We start from the raw sequence: 26224 nt of genomic DNA on the forward strand, positions 1-26224 counted from the left end.
TCACTCAGACCAGCTGCTTTCTACAAAGTCTCATCAACAACATCTTTAGAAACAAACATCAACAAGCAGGAAGCAGCTTCACCTCTGATCACACACACACTCAACTCTACTCACTCACCTGGAGGAACGACAACCAGGTCGGTGCTGTTGATTAGAGTCATAGGTCCTCCCACTTCCTGGACAACACGACACTCGTATGTTCCATTATCATTAATCGTCACATTCTTCAGAATCAAAGACGCGTCTCCATCCTTCATCTCTCTGTCGTGCAGATCCACCCGGTTCTTAAATGATGGATGCTGATCATCTGAGTGAACGTGCCCATCCCGGTACAAAAACACATATTCATCTCCCAGGTCAGCTCTGTTCCACTCAGCAGCTCTGATGTTGTTGTTCGGAGATCGACATGTCAGAGTGACGTTATGTCCCGACTCAGCTGTGATGGTTGTCTGGACTGAAAGAGGAAACAACACAGAGCAGAGAGGTTAAAGGTCAAGGTACAACTGTTTGACCAAAACACCTATTGAGTGGACTCTACCAAGTATCCAACATCATGGGGAATTATTCATAAATGACTGGAGTAATCTTTTTCTTTAATGTCTCAAACTCCACAAGCCTCATCAGCACAATATAGGTTGAAGTTCAGTACAATTAGAAAAAGGCTGAAAAATGCAAAGTTGGATCTGAACAGACAACAGGGGCGGAGACTGTCAGCCAGATCCCTAGCTACTGAATTCACTTACATCCAAGACAACTGGGCGTTCGTGGGCCAAGAGTTGGGAGTTTGCCTTGTAATCAGAAGGTTGCCGGTTCGAGCCCCGGCTTGGACAGTCGTTGTGTCCTTGGGCAAGACACTTCACTCTGTGGTGGTTAGAGGGCCCGGTGGCGCCAGTGTCCGGCAGCCTCGCCTCTGTCAGTGCGCCCCAATGTAGCTTGCCATGACCATCCCCCCTCCAGGGGCAAGGGTACCTAGACCAGGTTCGTAGAGTACGCTTGGGGAGTGTGATCGTGTATACAGCGTCTCTTTATGTCTGTCTCCACGTCGGTTGAGTGTGAAGTGCACATGAGAGCATGAGGGTGGGAATGGATGTTTGTGTCTGTGTGTGCCTGTATGTCTGTGTCTATATGTCAGGTTGGGTATCAGACGCCACCTCTCTGGGGACATCTCGGGCCCTCCAAGGTTTGGAGGCCTATCTCCACCCACCACCACTTCCCCTGCCGGTGGCGGACTCCCTCAGGTGTCGGTGCATTGGTGGTTCTTTGTATCTGGGGGTGGGCGTCCGGGTACACACTGGCTCACTCCTTGGCGGCCGCTTATTGGGGCTCGCTCGGGCCACTTCGGAGGTGGGGTGCCCCCGGCCTCTCGGCCTGGGGCTCGGTCACTCTGGCACAGCTGGCTGCCGGCGGAGCTCACGGGCGCGTCACTGCAACTCCCCCTGGCTTCTGCTCCGCGGCTGCTGAATGAGCCCTCATCTGGGACTCTCCTTAGCTCTTACTGGGACAGTGGCGCGGCTGCCCCTCTGTGGGTCTTCCTTGGTCTCTTGTGTTCTGGGGGCCTCTGGATGTCTGGAGTTTTGATCTCCTCCATACCCGCTTCACACCATAGAGGACAGGGCTGTGGCCCCCCACACTCCCTAGCAGATCATTACATGGAGAAACCTTTGGAATGCAAGCATGCTGATCCACACAGGTATGCACACAGGTGTACACATGGGTATTCACAGACGCGGACTACAGCTTTCTTGGCTGCTGCCTCAAAGCACACTGTGCGCTGTCTATCTTTCGTGCTGCACAATATCGTTTATTATTTAGTAACTATTGATATCTATGACTAGCTAGTTTATTGTGATGGTGCTTTTTTTTTTCTTATTATGTTGCTCTTTGTTGTTTGCTGTCTCTTCTGTTTTTTTTCTCCATACAGGTGACCCAGGAGTTTTGTTTTTTTTGTTTGTTTGTTTTTTTTCTCTCTTCCCCCCCTTCTCACCGTCTCTTCTCCCCTTTGGTTTTCTTTCTTTCTCTCCCTCTCTTTCTTTCATTCTTTCCCCCTGTCCTATCCCACAGTCATGTCTGTCCCGTTTGTAGCAACTGAAAATAAAATAAATTCATAATTATAATAAAGGTCAATCAAATGGACCAATATGGCAAGGCCATGATGATCTACTTGGTAAAATAAATCCGCTTGGCATCTTTCTTGGCCTCAAGACAACAATTCTGATGGCTAAAGATCCAAACGGGACAAAAAAAAAAGAAAAAAGAAAAAAGAAGAGAAACAGGTGTGAGGTGTCAGCTGTCAGGTAGGTGATGAGTGAAGAACAGAACAGAATCCATTTCCTCTTCAAACTGCTGTCAGACATTATCTACTGGACTCTGATCACATCACTCAGACCAGCTGCTTTCTACAAAGTCTCATCAACAACATCTTTAGAAACAAACATCAACAAGCAGGAAGCAGCTTCACCTCTGATCACACACACACTCAACTCTACTCACTCACCTGGAGGAACGACAACCAGGTCGGTGCTGTTGATTAGAGTCATAGGTCCTCCCACTTCCTGGACAACACGACACTCGTATGTTCCATTATCATTAATCGTCACATTCTTCAGAATCAAAGACGCGTCTCCATCCTTCATCTCTCTGTCGTGCAGATCCACCCGGTTCTTAAATGATGGATGCTGATCATCTGAGTGAACGTGCCCATCCCGGTACAAAAACACATATTCATCTCCCAGGTCAGCTCTGTTCCACTCAGCAGCTCTGATGTTGTTGTTCGGAGATCGACATGTCAGAGTGACGTTATGTCCCGACTCAGCTGTGATGGTTGTCTGGACTGAAAGAGGAAACAACACAGAGCAGAGAGGTTAAAGGTCAAGGTACAACTGTTTGACCAAAACACCTATTGAGTGGACTCTACCAAGTATCCAACATCATGGGGAATTATTCATAAATGACTGGAGTAATCTTTTTCTTTAATGTCTCAAACTCCACAAGCCTCATCAGCACAATATAGGTTGAAGTTCAGTACAATTAGAAAAAGGCTGAAAAATGCAAAGTTGGATCTGAACAGACAACAGGGGCGGAGACTGTCAGCCAGATCCCTAGCTACTGAATTCACTTACATCCAAGACAACTGGGCGTTCGTGGGCCAAGAGTTGGGAGTTTGCCTTGTAATCAGAAGGTTGCCGGTTCGAGCCCCGGCTTGGACAGTCGTTGTGTCCTTGGGCAAGACACTTCACTCTGTGGTGGTTAGAGGGCCCGGTGGTGCCAGTGTCCGGCAGCCTCGCCTCTGTCAGTGCGCCCCAATGTAGCTTGCCATGACCAGTGTGTGAATGTGGGGATGACTCGGTGTGTGAAGCGCTTTTGGGTCCTTAGGGACTGGTAAACTATACAAATACAGGCCACAGTGTTGTTGATCCTCCAGGTGAGTGAGTAGAGTTGAGTGTGTGTGTGATCAGAGGTGAAGCTGCTTCCTGGTTGTTGAAGTGTGTTTGTGGGTGTGTGACAGCAAATGAAAAAAAAAAACAACGCGCCTGGTATACTACTGATTATTATGGGACTCTTTTCTAAAAACCAACATAATGTGTGAGAGAAAGCAGCCTCTCATCATAAGACACTGTGAGTCTCTGCATGCTGCCTTTATGGAGCTACAGCTGTTTGTATACACTGAACTAAAAGCTTTGTAGCTGCATACTGACTCCTGACACTACAATATTTCTAATTGCAGCAACCACATTTTTCACTGTTCACTCTTTTATAGCTCTTAGAAAGCTTTTCCCACAATCCATCAGACTCTTGTGTGTATATATTCTTTTGTTGTCTTACTATTGTGTCTCCCCCCACCCAAAACCACCACACACACCCAAACAAACCATTTACTAATTGACTGTATAACCCTCCACATAGCACTGCCTTTGTAATGCAGATGCTGCTCTATGAACAATCCTACTCACATGTCCAGCTCATGTTTACAAGCTGCTACGTTTTCTGGTCACTTTCAATCATTCAACCTGTAAACTGCAAATTTTAATTTGTTATTGATCCTTTTACCTTAGTCTTGATGGCATATAAATTCTCTTCTTATATTTATTGTTGTTTTTTGCACTCAATGGATCTCTATACACACTGTACTGTATATTGCAAAAGTGAAATTTTTGTCTATATACTATATACGATTTCTATTTATTCATTTATTCTTTAATTTATTGTATATTTATATTCTTTTTTTGTCTTAATAGTGTGTCTTTTTCCTTACACTGAACGGGTTTGCATACAATTTTCGTTTTTCTTAAAGCTCAATGACAATAAAGATTCTGATTCTGAAAAATTTGACAAACTGAATCAATATGAAATCCTTTGAGACATATTATTAATAATTTAACCAGAGTAATACTCCGTTTAGTTTCTAACAGTTAAATCTCACCTGCAGAAACAAACATCAAAGTGGAGCAGAGTGACACAGTTACAGTAGACATGTCTCCCCACTTTTGCCAAATGCCCACACAGGCCACATGACATCTCCTGAACACAGCAATTCCCTCCAGGTTGCTGCAGGCTCCAGGTCAAAAAGGGTTGCACTGTCAACCAGCAGCCTCATCAGGCAGTCCCGGTTGTCTGACCAGAGCCGGGACTGTGGCAGCCAGAGGTGGGGGCGTGCCACCCAAAATGAGGCTAAGAAGGAGCTATGGCTTGCTCCTTCATGAGCAAGGCTAGGCGGTTTGGAAGTAGGAACATGAGGAGTGGAAAGGGCACGTGTAGAGCCAAAAAATCGAGCACGGGCCTACTCCACTCTGTGTAACAGTATACGTGATAAGCAGGGGTTTCACTGCCTAATAAAGCAAGTTGAGAGCCCAAGCAGAGCAGACATTGATCACTCCAATCCTCTAAAGGTATGGAAATGCCACACTAAACAATTTTGAGATGTAGGGGCTGCCATACTGCATGATCAAAACAAAGGGGCGCAGTGACCTACACCTGTTTTCACACCTTGGCTCATGTGATTGTGTAGAGGAACATTAGGGGGTCCTTTGTCCCTCTTGGGTGGGGATATTCCTACAGGGCTTAAATCTGGGACTCTCCACCATTTGACCCTTAGAACTGAAGAAGTTTCTTGGGTGAGAGGTGAAAGATCTTCAAGCAATTGAAAGAAGTTCAGATGCTTTTCTTTCAAAGCTCCTTAGACTACGATGCCTGAACGATGCCCAGAAGTAGCAGAACGACAGTCTTGATATGAAAGAGAAGTTGCATTAAAGTGATGTTTGATATGTTGGATCAATAAAATGTGAATTTCTTTAGAAATTATTTCATGGTTCAGGATTTACGGGGTTAGCATCCACTAGAAAGGAAATGACATTTCAAATTAAGTCTCACTCATTTTTGTGGGTGGATGTTAACTGAATTGTAACCATGGCAACTGAAACTTTTTACCTAAAAGACTGAAAACGATGTTAGAAAAAGACAGCAAACACTTACTGTTGTTCACAAGAGATCTTGTTAATCGTCCAAAACTCTTCTGATCATCAAAATGGAAAACAAAGATTGATATAAAGATGAATATAAAAAACAATGTGAGGTTGGTATAATCCATCTGCTTTCTCTGTAGGTCAAAAGGAACCTACTGAAGGCTTATTCAAAACAAGCAATTAAAAAACTAGTAAATTAAAATACTGCGTGGGTGAACTCGACTGTGTACAACCAGCTGAACTAACCTGACTCTTGTTTCGTTTGACATCCTATTTTATAGACGCATCTCAGACATGTCTGCTTAGCAAAACCACTCAACCCACAGTCGACGACTGCAAAGTGACAGACGTATTACAATAACAGGAAATGAACCTGTAGAGACCACCATCCACTCTGTCTGTCAGTTAATTGAAATAAACTTGTTCTAATGAATAAAGTCAAAGGTCATTACCTCCTGCACAGCTGTTCTGAAGAACTTTGTCCACCTTTGATTGTCTTTAAGTTGTGTTGGAGCCACAGAGAGCAGATCTTTGTTCTTTATGCCAGCGGTCCCCAACTTTTTTTGTGCCACGGACCGGTTTATGCCCAACATTATTTTCACGGCCTTTAAGGTGTTGCGGATAAATACAACAGAATAAAACTAGTACCGGTACCAAAAAAAAGAAAATTTATTCATAACACACGTGAAAAGACCCAGGAAAACCGAGTTAACACTAAAAACGATAACAAAATAACGCTGAACACCGATAAAAACCCTGAAAACCATACATTTCACACCTGAGCCTCAACTCTCACGGCCCGGTACCAAACGACTCACGGACCGGTTGGGGGTTGGGGTTGGGGACCGCTGCTTCATGGAGAACCAGTGAAGCTGTTTGGACTTTCCTATGAAACATCAGTGCAGGAGTCTCTCAGTACATCTGTTTACAGTGAGGACAAAGAAGCAGCAGAAACACACACAGAGGAAACATGTAGAGACAGGCAGCAGCAAATAGTCCGCAGGGAGAGAGGGCATGCATCAGCTGCAGCACTTCCTGGAAATCACATGATTGTAATCACTAAACAGCTAAAAGAGGTCATTAACACTTAATGTTGTTCTGAAGGGTCTCTGAGACCCTCAAACACTCTTCTGATCATCAGGATGGAAAAACAGTTTTGGAAGTTTTATTCCACACAAAGAAAAGTTTTTTGAAAAATGAAAACAGTTCTTTAGAAAGCAACAAGTTCAAATCTGTGGGTAAACTGCACTGTGCCCCAAGTAAGCACAGACCAACTTCCTGTTATCTCCCTTTGATGTTATGTCTATACAGACACGTCTTATATCTGCAGTGCCCATCACATATCTGAGTAAGAAATCTTGATGAATGTAGCCGACGCTGAAATATGTGTGTGGGTTGCCATGACAACAGCAGAAGAGCGTCTGAGATCGTTATAGTTTTTCTATTTGTTTTCTTTATTTGGTACTCATGTTTATGTGTTATATACTTGTGCACTTTGTGAAAAGAAGTAAGTGGCTGGGATGGATGTCATATTGATAGCATCTTACCTGTTTCTAGTTTTCACGGTGCGCCGTGATTGTGAGAGGAATAAAAAGGAATTGTGGACGTGAAGCGTGGATTCTTTTGACCAGAGTAGATACACAAAGCAACAGGAAGTGAACTTGTTTCCATAAAACAGGTTGAACACATGTGCAGAGACAACGCCCCACTCTGTTTGTGAATTTAGATCATCTTGGTCTGATTAATAAAAGGTCGTGACTTCCTGTACAAACACAAAACAGAAAAAAGGACAAGACTCTACAGGCCTCAGTGATCAGGGAAAAGATGAAGGGAGATGTGTAAAAATAACTCAGTTGTTTGGTGGCTATTGCGGAGCTTCCACAGATTCAGTAACATTAGCAAGTGGTTTTGGCCAGCAGATGCAACACGCTGTCAGGTGGATGACAGAAAGGCAGGAGGAGCAGAGACTATTTTGAAAAGGGTCTTGTGTTCTGTGTTCATGTGGTTAGTTTTATTCTTTCCTGTGCATCGTTATGTTTATCCTAATCAGCGGATTCCTCATGTGTCTCCACTTCCCCTGATCGCCTCATGTGTGTATTTAGGTCCCCTGTTTTCTAAATGTCTTTGTCAAGTCGTCTGTTATCCCCACCATTGTCTTAGTCATTGCTATAGTCACAGTCCTAGAGCTTCATAGTGTTTGTTTCGTAGTGTTTTTGAGTTTGCTTAGGGTTACGTGTTTAACTCCTGCCATCATCCAAATAAAGGATTGCTTTTGTTTAAACCTGCAACTCTTCGTCCACATCTACTTTTGGGTCCTGTTTCAAAAACACACCGGCGCACCCCGCCGTGACAGATTGTCCCGTATTTCAGCTACAATGAAAAAGACACAAAGCTGGAGTTATTCTGTGTTTACGCTGCACAGCTGCCTCTTCTTCTCTCATTTGCCCTGCCATGCTGTTTATTGATGTGGTAAATGAATGGTTTATGAAAATATATCTAAATCTGTCATCAGTAATCAGTAATGGTCATGTCTCACCTCTAGTCTTCTCTGTCTTAATTTCAGGTTTTCACCATGTGTTGTAGATAGTTCAGGAGGTTAACTTGACCAAGCAGTCTACTTTCAGGTACTGTTTAGAATACCAGGATAGGGAGGATGGTGTAGGTTTAAGTTTATTAGACTGATGCATATGTACCAACAAGACTGTACATCACTGTGACAACAGCGTTTGTTTTCATTCAAAGGCTTTATGGTTTTTCCTATAATACCTGGTGGGCCGGTCTCTAGTCAAAATGCCCGGGCCAGTACAGCCCTGTGTGTGTGGACGGGTATTACTTATTGTCCTGGGTAGGGATGGGTATCAAAACCTGGTTCTTGTTGAGAACCGGTTCCCACTGTTTCAATTCTTTGGAATTGTTTGCCTTTTTTGCAATCTATTCCCTTATCAACTCCAGTCTACCTGAATGACGTCACCACGTTGCGGAGCGTCATTTACCTGGCAGGAAACTTGGCGCCTAAGCGGCTCAAAGGCTCAAAAGTTTGGTTATACTTTACGAGAACAGATCACAACAGGGCAACTTGCAATACTTGCAAAGTAGATATTTCATTTAAGGGAGGAAACACTACGAATAAGCAAAAGCATTTGCTCACAAAACACGCGATAACCTTAAATGAATGTCGTGTTTTTAATTCCGCTCCGGCCTCGTGAATCTCAACCCAGCAGCAGCGGTAACGTTTGCACGCCCTCTCCCGTTAATGCGGCAGGTAAATAATCAACTAACAGTGCATATTATGTTAGCGCGATCTGCGTTATTACAAAACCTGCCATTACTGTGCATTTAGGTGACCATGATGAGAGAGACAGAGTCTGGCTCAGATGCTGGCAGTTCTCGCTGCAGTCTACCGGTAGCGTCTCTTTTCAGAATAGATGAATGTCACCGAGCAGTGACTAAGTTCGTAGTAATAGGCTTGCACCCCTTTGCACAGCAGATGCCCCCGATTTGCGGTAAGTGAATGTGTTCAATTGTAGGCAGGGACATTACTGGGTATTCTTGTATAATGCTACTGAATAATTTATGTTATTATTTTACTTTTTTTTTTCCTGGGGACCCCGTGACACCCCATCGAAGAGCTGTGGATCTCTTAAGATCTTAAGATGTTAGGTTTGCAAGGCCATGTTACTCCTAAATTACATTACATTACAAGTAACGCGTTACTGCCCATCTCTGTTTATGTCACAAAGGCACATTTGCAATGTAAACACTGTCACTAAGTAGAAAACCAGCAGAGTGATACACCTCCTGTTGTCAGGCCTGCAGGTTTATCCCTGTGCTGTTCTGTCTTTTGGTGGAAAAACATGTTTTTTACTGGCACACATCATTTGTGGGGCATCTTAATGTGACACCTGATTGTTCTCTTATTTTAGTTTTAGTAATATTTTTAAATGGTTGTACAAAATGACTTCTCTGCTAATCACAGTTTGGCCATAACGAACACCCTGTTCGAACATAAGAGTGTCCATAAGTGCACGTGGCACCAGGGTGCTCTAGGCCGTAGGTCGATGATCGATTTTGTAATCGTATCAGCAGACCTGCGACCATATGTTCTGGACACTCGGGTAAAGAGAGGGGCTGAGCTGAGATGAGTTGGATCAGGTGGCGGGTGCACCTAAACACGTAGTGAGGGTGTGCTGGGAACGTCTAGCAGAGGCCCCAGTCCGCGAGATCTTCAACGCACACCTCCGGCAGAGCTTCAACAGCATTCCGAGGGAGACTGGGGACATTGAGTCCGAATGGACCATGTTCAGCGTCTCCATTGCCGAAGCTGCTGCATTGAGCTGCGGCCGCAAGGTGGTTGGTGCCTGCCGTGGTGGTAATCCCCGAACCAAATGGTGGACACCAGAGGTGAAGGGAGCCACCAGGCTGAAGAAGGAGTCCTATCGGGCTTGGTTAGCCTGTGGGACTCCGGAGGCAGCCAACAGGTATCGACAGGCCAAGTGGAATGCAGCTCGGGCAGTGGCTGAAGTAAAAACTCGGGTGTGGGAGGAGTTCGGAGAGGCCATGGAAAAAGACTTTCGGACTGCCTCGAAGAGATTCTGGCAAACCATCAGGCGTCTCAGGAGGGGAAAGCGGTGCTCTACCTGCACTGTGTATAGTGCTGGCGGAGTGCTGCTGACGTCGACTGAGAAAATGGCCAGGCGGTGGAAGGAATACTTCGAGGACCTCCTTAATCCCACTGACACATCTTCCGAGGAGGAAGCAGAGTCTGGGGATGAGGGGAATGACCCGCCAATTTCCGGGGGCGAGGTCACTGAGGCAGTTAAACAACTCCTTGGTGGCAGAGCCCCTGGTGTTGACGAGGTCCGCCCCGAGTTCCTGAAGGCTCTGGACGTTGTAGGGCTGTCCTGGTTGACACGCCTCTGCAATGTTGCGTGGAGATCAGGGGCAGTACCTGTGGACTGGCAGACCGGGGTGGTGGTCCCCATCTTTAAGAAGGGGGACCGGAGGGTGTGTTCCAACTACAGGGGGATCACACTCCTCAGCCTCCCTGGGAAAGTCTATGCCAGGGTGCTGGAAAGGAGAGTTCGTCCGCTAGTCGAACCTCGGATACAGGAGGAACAATGCGGTTTTCGTCCTGGTCGCGGAACACTGGACCAGCTCTTTATCCTCTCCAGGATACTTGAGGGTGCATGGGAGTTTGCCCAACCAGTCTACATGTGTTTTGTGGACTTGGAGAAGGCATTCGACCGTGTCCCTCGAGGTGTCCTGTGGGAGGTGTTGCGGGAGTATGGGGTGTCTGGCCCATTGCTATGGGCCATTCGATCCCTATACAACCGTTGCAAGAGCTTGGTTCACATTGCCGGCAATAAGTCGGTCTCGTTCCCGGTGGATGATGGGCTCCGCCAGGGCTGCCCTTTGTCTCCGGTTCTGTTCATAATTTTTATGGACAGGATTTCTAGGCACAGCCAAGTGGCGGAGGGCTTTCGCTTTGGTGGCCTCAGAATCTCATCTCTGATTTTTGCAGATGATGTGGTTCTGTTGGCTTCATCGGGTGAGGGCCTCCAGCTCGCACTGGAACGGTTCGCAGCCAAGTGTGAAGCAGCGGGAATGAGGATCAGCACCTCCAAATCTGAGGCCATGGTTCTCAGCGGGAAAAGGGTGGAGTGCCCACTCCGGTTCGGGGATGAGTTCCTGCCCCAAGTGGAGGAGTTCAAGTATCTCGGGGTCTTGTTCGCGAGTGATGGGAGAAGGGAGCCGGAGATCGACAGACGGATTGGGGCTGCAGCTGCAGTAATGCGGACGCTGCACCGGTCTGTCGTGGTGAAGAGGGAGCTGAGTGTAAAAGCGAAGCTCTCAATTTACCGGTCGATCTACGTCCCTACCCTCACCTATGGCCACGAGCTGTGGCTAGTGACCGAAAGAACGAGATCGCGGATACAAGCGGCAGAAATGAGCTTCCTCCGAAGGGTGGCTGGCCTCTCCCTTAGAGATAGGGTGAGAAGTTCGGCCATCCGGGAGGGGCTCAGAGTAGAGCAGCTGCTGCTCCACATCGAAAGGAGCCAGCTGAGGTGGTTTGGGCATCTGACAAGGATGCCCCCCTTGTCAGATGCTACAATGTAGCTTGCCATCACCTGTGTGTGACTGGGTGGATGACTGAATGTAGTGTAAAGCGCTTTGGGGTCGATAGGGACTAAGTAAGGCCCTATACAAATACAGGCCATTTACCATTTTAAGTTGTGTTGGAGCCACAGAGAGCAAATCTTTGTTCTTCATGGAGAACCAGTGAGGCTGTTTGGACTTTCCTATGAAACTTCAGTGCAGGAGTCTCTCAGTACATCTGTTTACAGTGAGGGAGAAAAAAGCAGCAGAAACACACACACTTTCATCTGAATGAAAAAAACCCAAACAAAATTATAATGTATTTAAAAATAAACCTAATATACACCCCCTTGGCTAGCCCAACTGCAGAAACACACTGGTGATCCGCAGCTAGACAAAGGGCCTCCTCCGAGTGGTGTAAAACAAAAACAAAATATACATTAAAATAAATGAATCCTTCAATCTAGAGCATGTATCCAAGTCCTCTAATTGGATGATTCAGTCCATTAATGCCTTCTATATCTGGCATGTACGGCGCCACTGTGCTCTAGAATGTTAACTTCTAGGAAGCTGGCAGCAGAAAGTATTACATATATTACTTATATTACAAGATTTTTTGTAAAATGACAAAAAAAAACCCCGCAAAACAACTTAAAAATTCTTTATAATGCTGTTTTTCTGTAACATGTTAAACACAACATTGTGCCACAATCACTGATGGATGAAATATGACTCACTGACTCCTTTTTAGGTTTATTCAACACAAGCATTTTTAAATGTGAACAATTAAAATAATGTAGCAAGTTAATCTGTAGGTGAACGGATCTCAGATGAACAAAGCTGATTCAAATTACTCCTGTTTCACTTTGACATCCTGTTTTTACAGATGCATCTTAGATATCTGTAAACCATTTAACCCACAGTCAGCCTCATTTGCAATGTATTACTGTAACAGGAAATGACCTTGTTTCAAAGAAAACAGGTCGGTGTATACAGACAACCCTCCACAGTGTCTGTCAGTGAAATAAAATGAACTTGGTCTAATGAGTAAAGGTCATGACCTCCTGTGCAGCTGTTCTGGAGAACTTCGTCCAACTCTGATTGTCTTTAAGTTGTGTTGGAGCCACAGAGAGCAAATCTTTGTTCTTCATGGAGAACCAGTGAGGCTGTTTACAGTGAGGGACAAAGAAGCAGCAGAAACAGACGAGCAGTAACCATTTATAATGGAGGTGATTTTCTTCAATATGTTGTATCAGCTAAGGTCTGACAGTTTTTCTTGAATCTGTTTAATATATGTTTTCACAGATGAAAGCATCCAACAGTAAAACAGGCTCAGTGTCTCTCCAGAATTTGCTGTGTAGCAGGGTTTTTCATTTTCTCTTGACTGGATTGTTCAGCCTGAATTGCTGTGTGTTGCTGACCTACAGCAGACAAGAGCTTCTGGAAATTACTCCAGTAGTTTTGTCGCCGATCTCGACTCATCCCAGAGATCTCCAGAACACCAGAGGCTGCCCACTATTCCCGGCCGGGCGGATGTGCATGCAGGTGGTGCCAAGAATGTAAACAAAGGTTGGGTTGGTGTAGAGGGCTCTGGGCTAAGCTAAAGCTAACACCACCTTGCTCCCTTTGTTCAACATTTTCCTCGCCAGTGTCCATTCTCTGACAAACAAAATGGATGAGATATAGAGCTCCCTCACCAACAACAGACAGATTATGGACTCAAATGGCATGTTTTTCATCGAAACATGGTTTAACAACAGTTGCCCGGCTGCTATTGAGTTAGTAGGACACCAGATACTGAGCTGACAGGCTAGCAGATGACTCTGGCAAGACCAGAGGTTGTTGTACCATATCACCCTATTAGAGCACTTCGCTCTCGCTCTGCAGGCTTACTTGTTGTTCCTAGAGTATTTAAAAGTAGAATGGGAGGCAGAGCCTTCAGTTTTCAGGCCCCTCTTCTGTGGAACCAGCTTCCAGTTTGGATTCAGGAGACAGACACTATCTCTACTTTTAAGATTAGGCTTAAAACTTTCCTTTTTGCTAAAGCATATAGTTAGGGCTGGATCAGGTGACTCTGAATCCTCCCTTAGTTATGCTGCAATAGACGCAGGCTGCCGGGGGATTCCCATGATGCATTGAGTTTTTCCTTTCCAGTCACCTTTCTCACTCACTATGTATTAACAGACCTCTCTGCACTGAATCATATCTGTTATTAACCTCTGTCTCTCTTCCACAGCATGTCTTTATCCTGTTTTCCTTCTCTCATCCCAACCGGTCGCAGCAGATTGCCCCGCCCCTCCCTGAGCCTGGTTCTGCTGGAGGTTTCTTCCTGTTAAAAGGGAGTTTTGGGGATATTTTGCGGGATATTTTGGCTTCTCTTTTGCACAATGGTAGGAGGCGGTGTCGCGTCGTCCATCTTTTCTACAATCAATGGTCTTGACGGCTGCCTCTGTTATTTTCCCCTCAGGAGGAGCGTGGAACATCGGAGGGCAGCAGGCACGGGGTGTGTGTAGAACACACGAGAGTGGAGAACACGGAGCACGGACTTTTTGAGAAGGCACAACACGGGAGTCTGGAGAAAACAGGGGGCTTTATTGTTGTTTGGTTCCACTGTAAATAAACGCACAGTTCGCACACAGAGCACCGCGCCTGGGTCCTTCCCTAAACCCCCACGGTCTGCCAGCCAGACCGTGACACAAACATCCTTTTAATACAGTGAGTACTTTTGACTTCCTTAAATTTCTGAAACTAAAACCACAGCGGTCTTGCTGATTCTAGTTAACTAACCTCATTTTTTTCCTGTTTCGGCTAAGAACCGTCTTCTTCTCGTGAGAAGGTGCTCTGTGGTAAAATGTGTCAGCGTACACTGAAAGCAGATGGCAGCTTTGTGGGTTTGGGTGTTTCCGTTTCAAACAAACTTTTGTATGAAGGCTTTTGTTTCTCATCAGAGATGTTAAGAATACGAAGTGTGGGAACCTGCTGTTTTTTTTATAAAATCTTATATATAAGAAGAAAAGTAAAAGTATTTTGATGTTGCTGTAGTATAATATTGTAGTTGTTTTAAAATTTAAAGTAAAATGTTATGGTCAACAAAGAATAATCCAGCCGTAATCTACTCAACAGAGAAATTGAAGATGTCAGTTATGAGCAAATTGTCATCAGCTGCTTGTCAATTTTGAATAGAGTAAGGCTAGCTGTCTTCATGCTGAACAAAGCCAACCATGACTTAGGTGCAAATTCCCTGCTGGCTGGGCCTCAGGATGTCAAGAATCAAGTGCACCCAAATGAGCGCATCAGTGGTCATGTGCTCATCATGTCGAGGGAGAGTGAGGCTGTGTCCCGATTTGGAGACCGCATTTTGAGTGGAATTACGTCACCGCCACACGACGATGGCTGTCCCAATTTGAAGTGTACTTCAAATGCATACTCCAAATGTGCCGTCGATTTTCCCAGATATCAAGCGTGGTCCGGTGCACGCTTCGTGGTCCCATATATCCCACAATGCACAGCGTGATGCAGCCAGGTCAGTGCGTAATGATGGCATCAGCTGCGGACGAGGTTGAAACGGTGGTAGGGGACAGCAACTACTGCAAATGTGTGAAGGAGCGAAACAAATGCCAAGATGTATAAGTTAATGGAAAGTTAATAGTAAATGTCAAGGTGAATCATGTGACACCTGTCGGGCCCACGTGACCGTAATCGCACAGACCCGCAAAGCTGTGAATCCTGTACCAGACGGAGGGCAGTATGAATAAAAGTACCACCACTACAAGTGCAATCAACTGTACTCAGTGTTGGGGAGTAACGGAATGCATGTCTTATTTAAAATACAAAATATGAGTAACTGTATTCCGTTACAGTTACCGTTTAAAAAGGTGGTATTTAGAATACAGTTACTTTGTTGAAATAAATGGATTACACTGCGGTACTTTCCTGTTTCATTTTGTCGCGGGTCAGGACTGTTGTTCCAGGCGGCAGCGTTACGGTTGCCATGGTTACAGGGCGACGCTCTCTCTGCGTTTCCTGGGTGAGAGAGCGCCTTTTTGTTGTTGTTGTTGTGCTAAGCTAACAGGCAGAATGCTACAAGCATAGCTCTAAAGAATGTAGCATCATGGGCAGTGTAGTCCGTGTTGCAGGGAGAATGGACTGCCATACATGTTATGTGTCTGTGAGCAAGAGGAGGGAGAAAAAGGCGAGTGGAAAAGAACGAGCTGTCATCAAGCAGAAACGGGAGCTGGAAGCATGTAAATATAATAATAACCACTGCAGCCAAGAAGAGTGCCTGACGAGCCCAGTTGTAAGTAAGCTATTAAGACTCGACTGTACACCGTGTTCGTGTTTTCCTCCGAAAACAACAAGTTCCGTTGGAGCAGTCTTTCAACGCCTCTCTCTGTCTCTCGCAAGAAAAGTTGACCCACACAACAAAGTAAAGCTGTTTTTCAGCTACGAGCCTGACACGGAACCAACGTATTAGTCAGAGGTCCCTTTACAACGGTTCGGAGTCGCGGACCTTCAGTAATAGTAATAAATCACACAGCAATAGTACATTCAGGTAGTTGTAAACAGCATGATAATATATTAAGTAATCCAAAGTATTCAGAATACATTACTCTCATTAAGTAACGTAACAGAATACATTAGAAAATACATTTTGGGGCATGTATTCTGTAATCTGTAGTGGAATACATTTTAAAAGTAACCTTCCCAACACTGGCTGTACTAATATGACCCTTCCTGAGCCGCAAACAGAAATGTCAACATATACCAGGCAGGAATGCCAGCCAACTGCCACTTGTGATGCCCTCAGAAGTGCAAGTATCCAGCGACGGGCGAGGGTGCAAGTGGGGAAGCCCACTGCCGCAACATGGCCCTAGTTTGGTGCCATGGATGAGGTGCTAGGACACCTGTCCTAATCTCCTCCATCCAGTAGGACACACCAGGACCCAGTGCAGCAGTTGGCAACCCACTTCCACACCAGAAGGGGTAGGAGGGTGAGGAGCCGCCTGAGGCACGGGTGGCGAAAAAGAGGAGGGACGAGGAGGATGAGCTCTTTGCCCTAATAAAAGAGGACATGGCTCAGCAACACCAAATGGAGGAACGGAGAGCCGAGAGGATGGACAGGCTGATAGGTGTCCTCAAAAAGCTAGTGGAGCAGAAAAAGGACTGAGCCATGTCCACAGACAGCCACTGTACATAGTTGCACTTTATTTATGCTGGCACCCCAACCTTTGTTTTGTACAAACATGATTATTTCAGTTGTGTAAATAAAACAGCCAGAACATCCCAACTGTGAGTGCATGTCTGTCACAAACTACATAACACAATTTCGGGGGGGCCTGACCTATTGCACATGCCAAATTGTGAAAATATAAACAGTGCAACGTAAAACACAACATGATTGTGGGAAATGCACTGCCCACTGTGGTCCAGGATAAACCTGAGTGTCCCAGCATGCACATACATCATCAACCAGGCCTGACATTTGCCTGAGCAGGGAGTCTTGGGCAGTGCTGCTTGGTCCGCTGGACCAGGACCAGAGAGATGAGGGAGGTGCCACAGGTAAGACCCCCGGTTCGCATAACCATGTACTGAGTGGAGCATCCCACATAGGCGTCCCCAGATGTTGCTCAGGCATGCTGATTCCCACTGTCCACCACATCATCCACCACTTGGGTCTGCAGGGCTGGTGAAACTGACAGCTGCCATGTCCCTGGATTGTAATCATGGCGGTGGGAAAACGACATGGTAACAACAAGCATGTTAATACAGATCTGTCACGTGAAATCCCAGCACTGTGCAGATGCACCATTAAGGGATACTTGCCTGATGACAATAATCGTGGTCTGGGGGTACCTCCTCCAGGGCAGACACCTCAGCAGATAGCTGGTCCCGCCAGTGTGCACCACTGACTACCTCCACACCATTCTCCCCATCATCTTGGGCATCATCCTCGGGCCCCTCATCTGGGGCCACAATGTCACCAGCACTGATGCAGATGCTGTGCAGCACGGCACGTGCTGTTATGACCTGCGACAGATGTTTAATCTTGTGAGTACAGTGTACATGCCAGATTATACAGTACAGTTGCCATTATGATTCGACAAACAACAATGATGCTCGTATTAGCGTGATGTACATGTGGCACGAAGGTGTGGTGCACCTCCAGCGCTTGCAGGAAGATGACACGGAACCTCATCTTCATCATTCCAAAGGCATGACGGAGTGTGCCCTGGAGTGATGTGCGTCAAAGTGCTGGGCTCCCGCACCGTGGACTGGCCTCTTTTAGGTGGTGATGAGGGGGAGTGGATGTTGGAGACATGAGTACCCTCCATCTGCAAGGATGAAATGCCCTGGGGGATGGTAACGAGCCTGTCGGTACAGTGGGCTGTTGCGGAGGACACTGGAGTCATGCCCTGACCCCGGCCAGCCCACATGTGTATCGACAAAGCGGCCCTGATGGTCACATACCGCCTGCAGGATCATGGAGGGGAACAACTTCCTGTTGCTGTAGCACTGACCGACAGGGCCGCTGGGGGCTTGATGCAGACATGGCAGCAGTCGATTGCACCAGCACCCTTCACAAAGGCCCTGTGGCCTACCAGCTGTGCAAACCCATTGGACATGGCAACTCGTTCTTTTCCACATGGCATCCGTGGGAGGTGGATGACCTGGTGGCGCGTGGCCACCACCTCCTCTGTGACCCTGTGCACGATGCAGTGGACAGTGGAACGGAAAGTGAAAGTAAATACAGGACATGACAGACATTCTTTTATTCTACTTATTATTCTGACTGTTGATGTTCCTTTTTTCGCAGGTAGACACTGTGCTTGTGGTGACATTATTTGGGTTTTTGGTTAATTGCACGTGTGTGGCATGTCCTGGGCTGTGCTGCTGCAGTGTGCTGGCTGCGGGCGGGTGCACTCCTATTTGGAGTGTGTGCTTCCTGTTAGTGGTTTTAAAACAAACAGTTTACTATGCAATATTTATTAGTGAGGAAATTTTATGATTGGACTCTTATCATGATACTACTAGAATTCACTGAGCTCCAATTCTTTCACATATGTTTGTAGAAGCAGTCTGGATGCCTAGGTGCTTGATTTTATACACCCATGGCCATGGAAGTAATCAGAATACCTGAATTTCAATGACTTGCATGAGTGCTTGCTTTCTATCCTAGCACAGTGTAGGTAAATGGTGAGGACATCACAGTGGAGAGCAAGTCAGGATAGGGGACTGGGAGGGGCTTAAAGTTAAGCAGCTGAATGTTTCAGTACCATTACTGAGAAAAAACAATGGAGGAAACAACTCTGCTGCCACTGCTCTGTAAGCAAAATATGTTTCTTTAACTGTGATGACTTAAAATTACCTTAAAAATCTTACCAGAGAAGTCTACTGCAGATCTGTTGTCTTTTCTAGTTTTCAGTGTACGGAGCTGATCTGGAGTTTTCAGCTCCAAGAATGTTTCTTAGAATGTTTGTGATATTCTCACATTACACTTTCTCCAAACTATGAAATCATTTTAAAACACAAATTTTGAAAAAGTTGATATTATGGTAACAAACCAAATAACCGTATATTCAACAACGTTTGCTATATATGAAATATGTCTTTGCGATAGCTATAGCTGTTCTGTGGGAACATTATTAGAATTTAAAAATCTTCTCATCCCTATTACTGTAACAATGATGAGCTGAGTCTGGATTAGACTAAAGAAACAAGAGCTGTATATATTTTGAGAACTATGAAAAGAACATGTTCTGCAGGGCTGAAGCTTCCTGAGCATCAAATAAATGCGCAGTGTGAAAACAAACTAACTTAGGTGTCACTTCCTCTAGTTCTCGCCTCACTGCTGAGCTGCAATGCACATCAAGGTTAGTAATTTTTCTCTTTCAAACTTTAACCCTCTAAAGCACATGTGTCAAACTCAAGGCCCGTGGGCCACATCCAGCCATTTATTTCTGACCAGCGAGATCGTTTTATATAGATTTATTATTATTGTTATGCAGAAGCTGTTTTTCAGTGATAAGGATCAACAAAACAGCACACAGGAGTCGTCTCACTGATAAACACCTGCAGTCCACCCTGAGAATCTCTACAACACAAGACCTCACACCAAACTTAAACCAGCTTGTTGCCAAAAAAAGATGCATCCAGCTCTGACAAAATGGCATAAGAGCAAAGAAAATTGAATGTTATGATTTTCTGTTATTTTAACTTTTGCTGAAAAGCTGAAATTTTATTTATATATCCTTTTTTTTTTTTTTTGCATCATGTTCATATTTTGAATATTTATCATTTTGACAGGTCATACTTTAGCGGCCAGGAAAATGGGCCCCAGGGATTTGTTCATGTCAGAGGTTAGAAAATTTGGATGGATCTGCTCTCATTTCAAGAAATCTGGCCGAATTTAATAAACCCCCAAATACATGACTGTTCAGTGCCAGCATCAGGAAGTAGAGTCTCTTGTTATTCCCCCCAATACCTTAAAACTGTGTTTGTTCCCAGACCATCAAAAACAAAACAAATCCATAAAAAACTCTTAGCATATGAATTGAGCTCAACTTTATTTACTGTGCCTTACAGAAACCTGATTATAGCAGGATCATTGTGTCAATTTAAATGAATCAGCTACCCTTATCTAGGGCCAGATAAACAGGGGCAGCAGCCTAAATAGAGAAGCTCAGACCTGCCACCTCTTCCAGACTTCCGGGAGACCACCAAGGGATTCTCAGGCCAGCCAAGAGATACAATCTCTCCAGCCTGTCCTGGAAACATGTGACCTAGGAGACACCCAGGAGGCATCCTTGTCAGAAGCTCGAACCACCTCAACTGTCTCCCTTTCGATGTGGAGCAGCCGCGGCTCTACTCTGAGCCCCTCCCAGATGGCCAAACTCCTCACCCTATCTCTAAAGCAGCGTTCATTTGGTCACCACCCAAAGTTTGTGATCATAGGTGAATTAAGAGATTCACGTAGCTCTCTATCAATCTCTGAATCACTGCCACTGCAGCACCAATCCATCTGTCACTCTCCTGCTACCTTCTCCCCTCACTTGTTAAAAAGACCCCAAGATAAACTCCTCCACTTGGGGCAGGAGCACATCCTTGATCCAGAGTGAGCACTCCATCCTTTTCCGGCTGAGGACCATGGCTTTTGGAGGTGCTGATTTTTATTCCCACCATTTCACACACAGCTGCAAAATGCTCCAGTGTGAGCTGGAAATCGTCACCTGATGAAGCCAACAGAACCACATGATTCTTGTGGTTCTGTTGGCTACGGAGCAGTTTATGTCTGACAATATTTTCACGGACTGGCCTTTAAGGTGTCGTGGATAAATATAACAAAATAAATCCAGTACCGGCACCAAAAAAAAAAAGATAATTTTGCCATGGTCCACAGCTCAGTGTCTGAGGAGCGGTTGGGATGCCCACACCTGCGGGTGTGGCTGTTGTCTTCACACCTTCATCCCATTTCAGGCGATCACCAGGGGGACTATTTAACCCCTCACTGCCGGCTGCTCCACGCTAGTTCGCCCCTTGCGAAGGTTGATGAGGAATTTCTGCTTTCTATGAACTGTGTTAATCCTGTTACTGTGTTTCCTGCTACTGTGTTACTGAGCTTTCACCTGCATGTCCTCCTGCCTGCCTGGAGTTCAGATAAACCACCTGTCATCATCCTCTCCGTCTCCCTGGAATCCTCTCCCGTGGACATTCACCCCTGCCTCCATTTCCAACGGTCCGGCCCGATTGTAAGATAAATAGCTCTACCCCGTTGTATGCTGTTATCTCCCTGCTCCCCAGTAACTCGCTCCCTTTTCTGTTGCAGCCTCCCACGGTTCTGATCATGGCGTTCCCAAATCATTTATCTCCAGGTCACTTCTGTTCTAACATTGAAACAGCATGTTCCCTTTGGTTATTCCGGGTCGCCTTTAGTTGAGAAATAAAGTTTATTCTGTGCGCATTTCCTGCGTATTGTGTTTGCTTCTGGGTCAAGCTTGCATGTTAGAACTACACTCCGAACCTCAACTCTCGCAGCCCTGTACCAAACAACTCATGGACCGGTTCTGGTCCATGGCCTGGGGGTTGGGGACCACTGGTCTAAATGACCAAGGCATGCACTGTGGTCTCATAAGGAAACTCAGCTTTTTGATATGAAGTTTTTCTGTTCCCAGATACAAATATTTTTGTTCCAAATAACTATTTGGTAATATCTTATGTCCCCCTTACCGAACAGCTCATCTCACTGTGAGTCCCAGCAGCTCTCAATTCTTTAAAGGAAGCCTTGTAACTTTGCACTGTGAGGAGGATGACGGCTCTGCTCGCAGCTCGTTCAGTCTGTGGAGAAACACAAGCAAAAAACTGATGATTCAGTGTGGAGCTGACTTTGGAATATGGTCTGTTTCTTCATGTACCATGAGCTACATCTACACGTGGGACAGTGGAGTTTACTGGTGTGAGTCCAGAGAGGGTCCCATCAGTAACATGGTTAACCTGACAGTCACTGGTAAGCTGAGTGTGTGGAGTTAGTGTTGATGAAGCTGTGTGTAAATGGATGAAATGCTGTAGTTTGTCTCTGTGTTGAGGTGGATCAGTGATCCTGCAGAGTCCTGTCCTCCCTGTGATGGAGGGAGATGACGTCACTCTGCTCTGTAAAACAAAGACCACTCCCTCCAACCTCCCAGCTGCTTTCTATAAAGATGGCTCCCTCATCAGGAAGCAGCCTACAGGTCACATGACCATCCAGCATGTTTCCAGGTCTGATGAAGGCCTCTACAAGTGTGACATCAGTGGTCATGGAGAGTCTCCATCCAGCTGGATCACTGTCACAGGTGAGGAGCTTCACTCTGATTTTTTTCCACTCACTTCATCCACATTTTCACCTGAACAGGTGGGATTCTGTCTGCAGATATACCTGCAATTACAGCCCTTCCTACTCCAGAAACTCCAGGAACTTCTCAAACTTCCCTTCATTTTGACTTTACACTCATTCGCTATCTGGTGGTCTTCTGTCCATACTTCATCTCCACTCTCATCATGGTATCTTTATATCGATGTAGAGGTAAAGCATTAAAATAATATAGATGCTAATATACATCTAAATAATAAATACATAATACATAATTAAAAAAATTAAATACATATATATTTTCTATCTGAATCTGCAGGAAATGACCTGTCCATCTCTGAACCAATGAGCATAGGGATTGAATGAAGAGGATGATATTCTCACAAAAGAGCATCTAGAGATCCATCCCATCAAGGAGCGGCGAGTGCTTTTTCAAAGCACATAGATATGCTGTGAAAACAACCAGAAAAGGCTGCTGCATATAAGCAAATTATATGCAGGGAGTCTGACCCAATAATAATAATAATTTGCCTCATCCCATGAGCCAAGATGTGAAAAAAATGGGTCATGGGTCATTATCAGAGATTTCAGGTGAAACCACGATGAGACCTTCCCTTATTATTGGAACTACTGAGATCATCTGATGCAAGGTGTGAGTGGCCATTGAGGCGCCTGGGAAGGGATCTCAAAACTGCGTTATCGATGGCAGACAGTTGGTGTCGTAGAGATGCTTGTCTCCTCTGGATCTCAGGGAAAGCCAGGTCCAATCCTTTCCCCTCACTCGCCTTCCAAGATGCTCACCAGGCCACTCTCCCCTCCCTCCAGAGCCATATGCGCTCCAACTGTCAAGTAAGACACAAATCCAGTAACCCTCACTTCACCAGTCTTCGCTCCCCTCACTTCCTTCCTAACCACACTCTCCCTCTGTTTACAGTTTCACCACGTCAGAGACTTCCTGCCAAGCTTTCTTCCCTCGTGTCGATCTTTACTCTTGTGGTCAATAAGGCTTACGGGAAATCTTATCACTGCCTCCTGTGGTTGAATCTTCACTTGAGTCCACATTTTACGTACTGGCCTCCGAGCCCTTTTCACAATCAGCAGCTGGAATTGCGCCATGGAGGGATACTCTTTGAGAAGAAATCTCCTGACAACTAACTTTTCAATTTCATAACTTCCAAGAGGAGTGAAATGAATGGGCATTAATATACATGCTAACTACTCACTTATGTGTGTTGGCCCTACAAGAAAAGACGTTTAAGTTTTTCAATTTCATCTCCAGATTTTAAGCATCGACAAAATGTTAATACAACATCCATCACTTGGTTTGTATAATTTGTGTTGTTGTAAATAAAATTTGGGGGTAAGCATACCAGATTGGGGTGTTCATGGCAAAAAAAGATATAACTAATATTGAGTATATTAGCTATTCTCTATTTTTAAATGTTTTTCATTAAAGATAAAACAAAAACTAGGCTAATCCATACATAACAAGATAAACAAGCATAAAATTCTTAAAAATCTAAAACAGACATGCACATTGATTACCAAACACAAATATTCAATATCCACACAACATTTTTGAGTAGTTAGATCTTGAAGGCTTCCTGGGCTTCTGTCTCTTGCAGAGCAGACACATCCTTCTCACGGTACTTTAGTGCAGACAGGTGAGAAGAGGTCAAGGGGGATCAGAGCAGAGGGGGGTGAGGGCTGCAGGAAGTCTTGTGTAGATGTGAGGTGAACAGATTGGAGGTGTGAACAGACTGACTTTCAAATCTGCAGTAGAAGGTGTGAAGCCAGTTGAGGATTTTCCTCAGGGTGGAGGGATGGACTCCTCTAGCTGGTGGTGTGGTGCAGGCCTCTCAAAATTGATGCAAGCTGTTTGGTTGAGAAGCTGTTTTTTTTAGCTTCTCACTGCAATTCATTTCTTCAATGATTGTCTACTTTTAAGATTAGGCTTAAAACTTTCCTTTTTGCTAAAGCATATAGTTAGGGCTGGATCAGGTGACTCTGAATCCTCCCTTAGTTATGCTGCAATAGACGCAGGCTGCCGGGGGATTCCCATGATGCATTGAGTTTTTCCTTTCCAGTCACCTTTCTCACTCACTATGTGTTAACAGACCTCTCTGCATTGAATCATATCTGTTATTAACCTCTGTCTCTCTTCCACAGCATGTCTTTATCCTGTCTTCCTTCTCTCACTCCAACCGGTCGCAGCAGATGGCCCCGCCCCTCCCTGAGCCTGGTTCTGCCGGAGGTTTCTTCCTGTTAAAAGGGAGTTTTTCCTTCCCACTATCGCCAAAGTGCTTGCTCATAGGGGGTCATATGATTGTTGGGTTTTTCTCTGTATCTATGAAGCGCCTTGAGGCGACTTTTGTTGTGATTTGGCGCTATATAAATAAAATTGAATTGAATTGAATGTTTGAACTATAAGCACTAGAATATTGGGTCCTGGTTATTAAATTGTATTTGACTGTTTATTTGTTTTTGAATTATTTTGTTTATTGCTCTTATAAGTTGTTTTGATGATCTTTCAGTGACATATTTTTTATTTTGTGCTGTACTGGCAGGCGTGTGACACACACAGATCAGACCCGTATTTCTGTGTTGCAGATGTGTAGTAAAGAGCCAAAGACCCAGTGCTTTCTCCTGCCTCTTACTTTCACACCAGAACACAACGGAATGAAAGGCATAACACATGAACAGGTTACAAAAAGCACAGACCTGGGGAAGAAAGTGTTTAGGAAGCATTTAATGGTGAAGATTAGTGTTGTGTGAACTCTGCAGCTTCTAACCGTGGCTCAGGGGTGACCGTGTAAGCGTATCTGTAACCAGAAGGTCGCCAGTTCGATCCCCGGGCTCTCTGTCCTGGTCGTTGTGTCGTTGTGTCGTACCGCCTACTGGTGTTGGCCAGAGGGGCTGATGGTGCGATATGGCAGCCTCGCTTCTGTCAGTCTGCCCCAGGGCAGCTGTGGCTACAACTGTAGCTGCCTCCACCAGTGTGTGAATGCGAGAGTGACTGAATAGTGGCATTGCAAAGCGCTTTGGGTGCCTATAAAGCGCTATATAAATCCAATCCATTATTATTATTAATAAAAAAGGGGGACATTTCTCTGTGTATTTAGCAGGTGGAACTATGTTGGTTGGCCCCAGACTTTCCAGAATTGTGTGATATTCGGGAGCACTTGTGGGCAACCAGTAAATATGATGTGGGGAAAATGAACAAAGGTAGTGACTCTTAAGTCTGATTTCAGACCATGTAAGCGTCAGTTATTAATTAAAGCCAGAATCAGTGACTGCAGTGTAACACACCCAAAGAAAGATTCTAGGTCTGACCAACCGTCTCAGTCGTGGGCAAAAAGATGACAGTCAATAAAATTCTAAAAGATAATTTATTGAGAAAAAAAAATCAAGAGATAAAAGATAAATCAGTCCAGTGTCCCATTTATGAATCAAATAAAAACACACAGTCCCAAGGCCAGAGCCAGCTATGCCACACTGCCAGTTGCACTCCACGTGTTGCCTTTAACAGGGTTAGAAGTTGTCCTCTGAGACCCACCACCCTGCAAGCACATAGCCAGTGGTCACTCTAGCCTCTGCAACTCTGCCTCCAATAGGCTGTGGCATATAATAGGCCGTGGCCTGCACAGAGAGACAAAACAACACTTTCACTATAGAATTCATAGCGCAAAACCCATCCATCCCAAACATATCTGGTTTCATCACATTCCATTCCATATTGCTAACGTTTGTTTCTCTCTAAGAGTGCTTGTGAAGGATTCAACACAGACAGACAAGTGATGTTAGAGTAGAAGTGCAGTGATTGTGT

The 26224-nt window shown here is 45.2% G+C and overlaps 2 protein-coding genes across 3 annotated transcripts; one reads left to right on the top strand and one right to left on the bottom strand.

The window, feature by feature from the left end:
- Nucleotides 1-21280, bottom strand: LOC143414187 (V-set and immunoglobulin domain-containing protein 8-like). Its single transcript, XM_076877998.1, has 6 exons — nt 21219-21280; nt 18074-18257; nt 17692-17784; nt 17375-17582; nt 2495-2830; nt 1-454 (listed from the first exon to the last, which is right to left on the bottom strand). Exons 1-6 carry the CDS (start codon nt 21278-21280, stop codon nt 111-113), a joined length of 1227 nt encoding a protein of 408 aa, XP_076734113.1. The 3' UTR covers nt 1-110.
- On the top strand, nt 19479-25023 carry LOC143414248 (cell adhesion molecule CEACAM20-like). Of its 2 annotated transcripts, XM_076878240.1 has the most exons (6): nt 19479-22056; nt 22136-22381; nt 22459-22611; nt 22718-23247; nt 23333-23720; nt 24568-25023. In XM_076878240.1, exons 1-4 carry the CDS (start codon nt 21915-21917, stop codon nt 22762-22764), a joined length of 588 nt encoding a protein of 195 aa, XP_076734355.1. In that variant the 5' UTR covers nt 19479-21914; the 3' UTR covers nt 22765-23247; nt 23333-23720; nt 24568-25023. The 2 variants fall into 2 exon arrangements, with proteins under 2 accessions (XP_076734355.1, XP_076734348.1); XM_076878233.1 differs by having other exon boundaries at nt 23333-25023.
- Nucleotides 25024-26224: the final 1201 nt, after the last annotated feature.

Source organism: Maylandia zebra, linkage group LG3 (assembly GCF_041146795.1).
Source record: "Maylandia zebra isolate NMK-2024a linkage group LG3, Mzebra_GT3a, whole genome shotgun sequence".
Taxonomy (NCBI): Eukaryota; Metazoa; Chordata; class Actinopteri; order Cichliformes; family Cichlidae; genus Maylandia; species Maylandia zebra.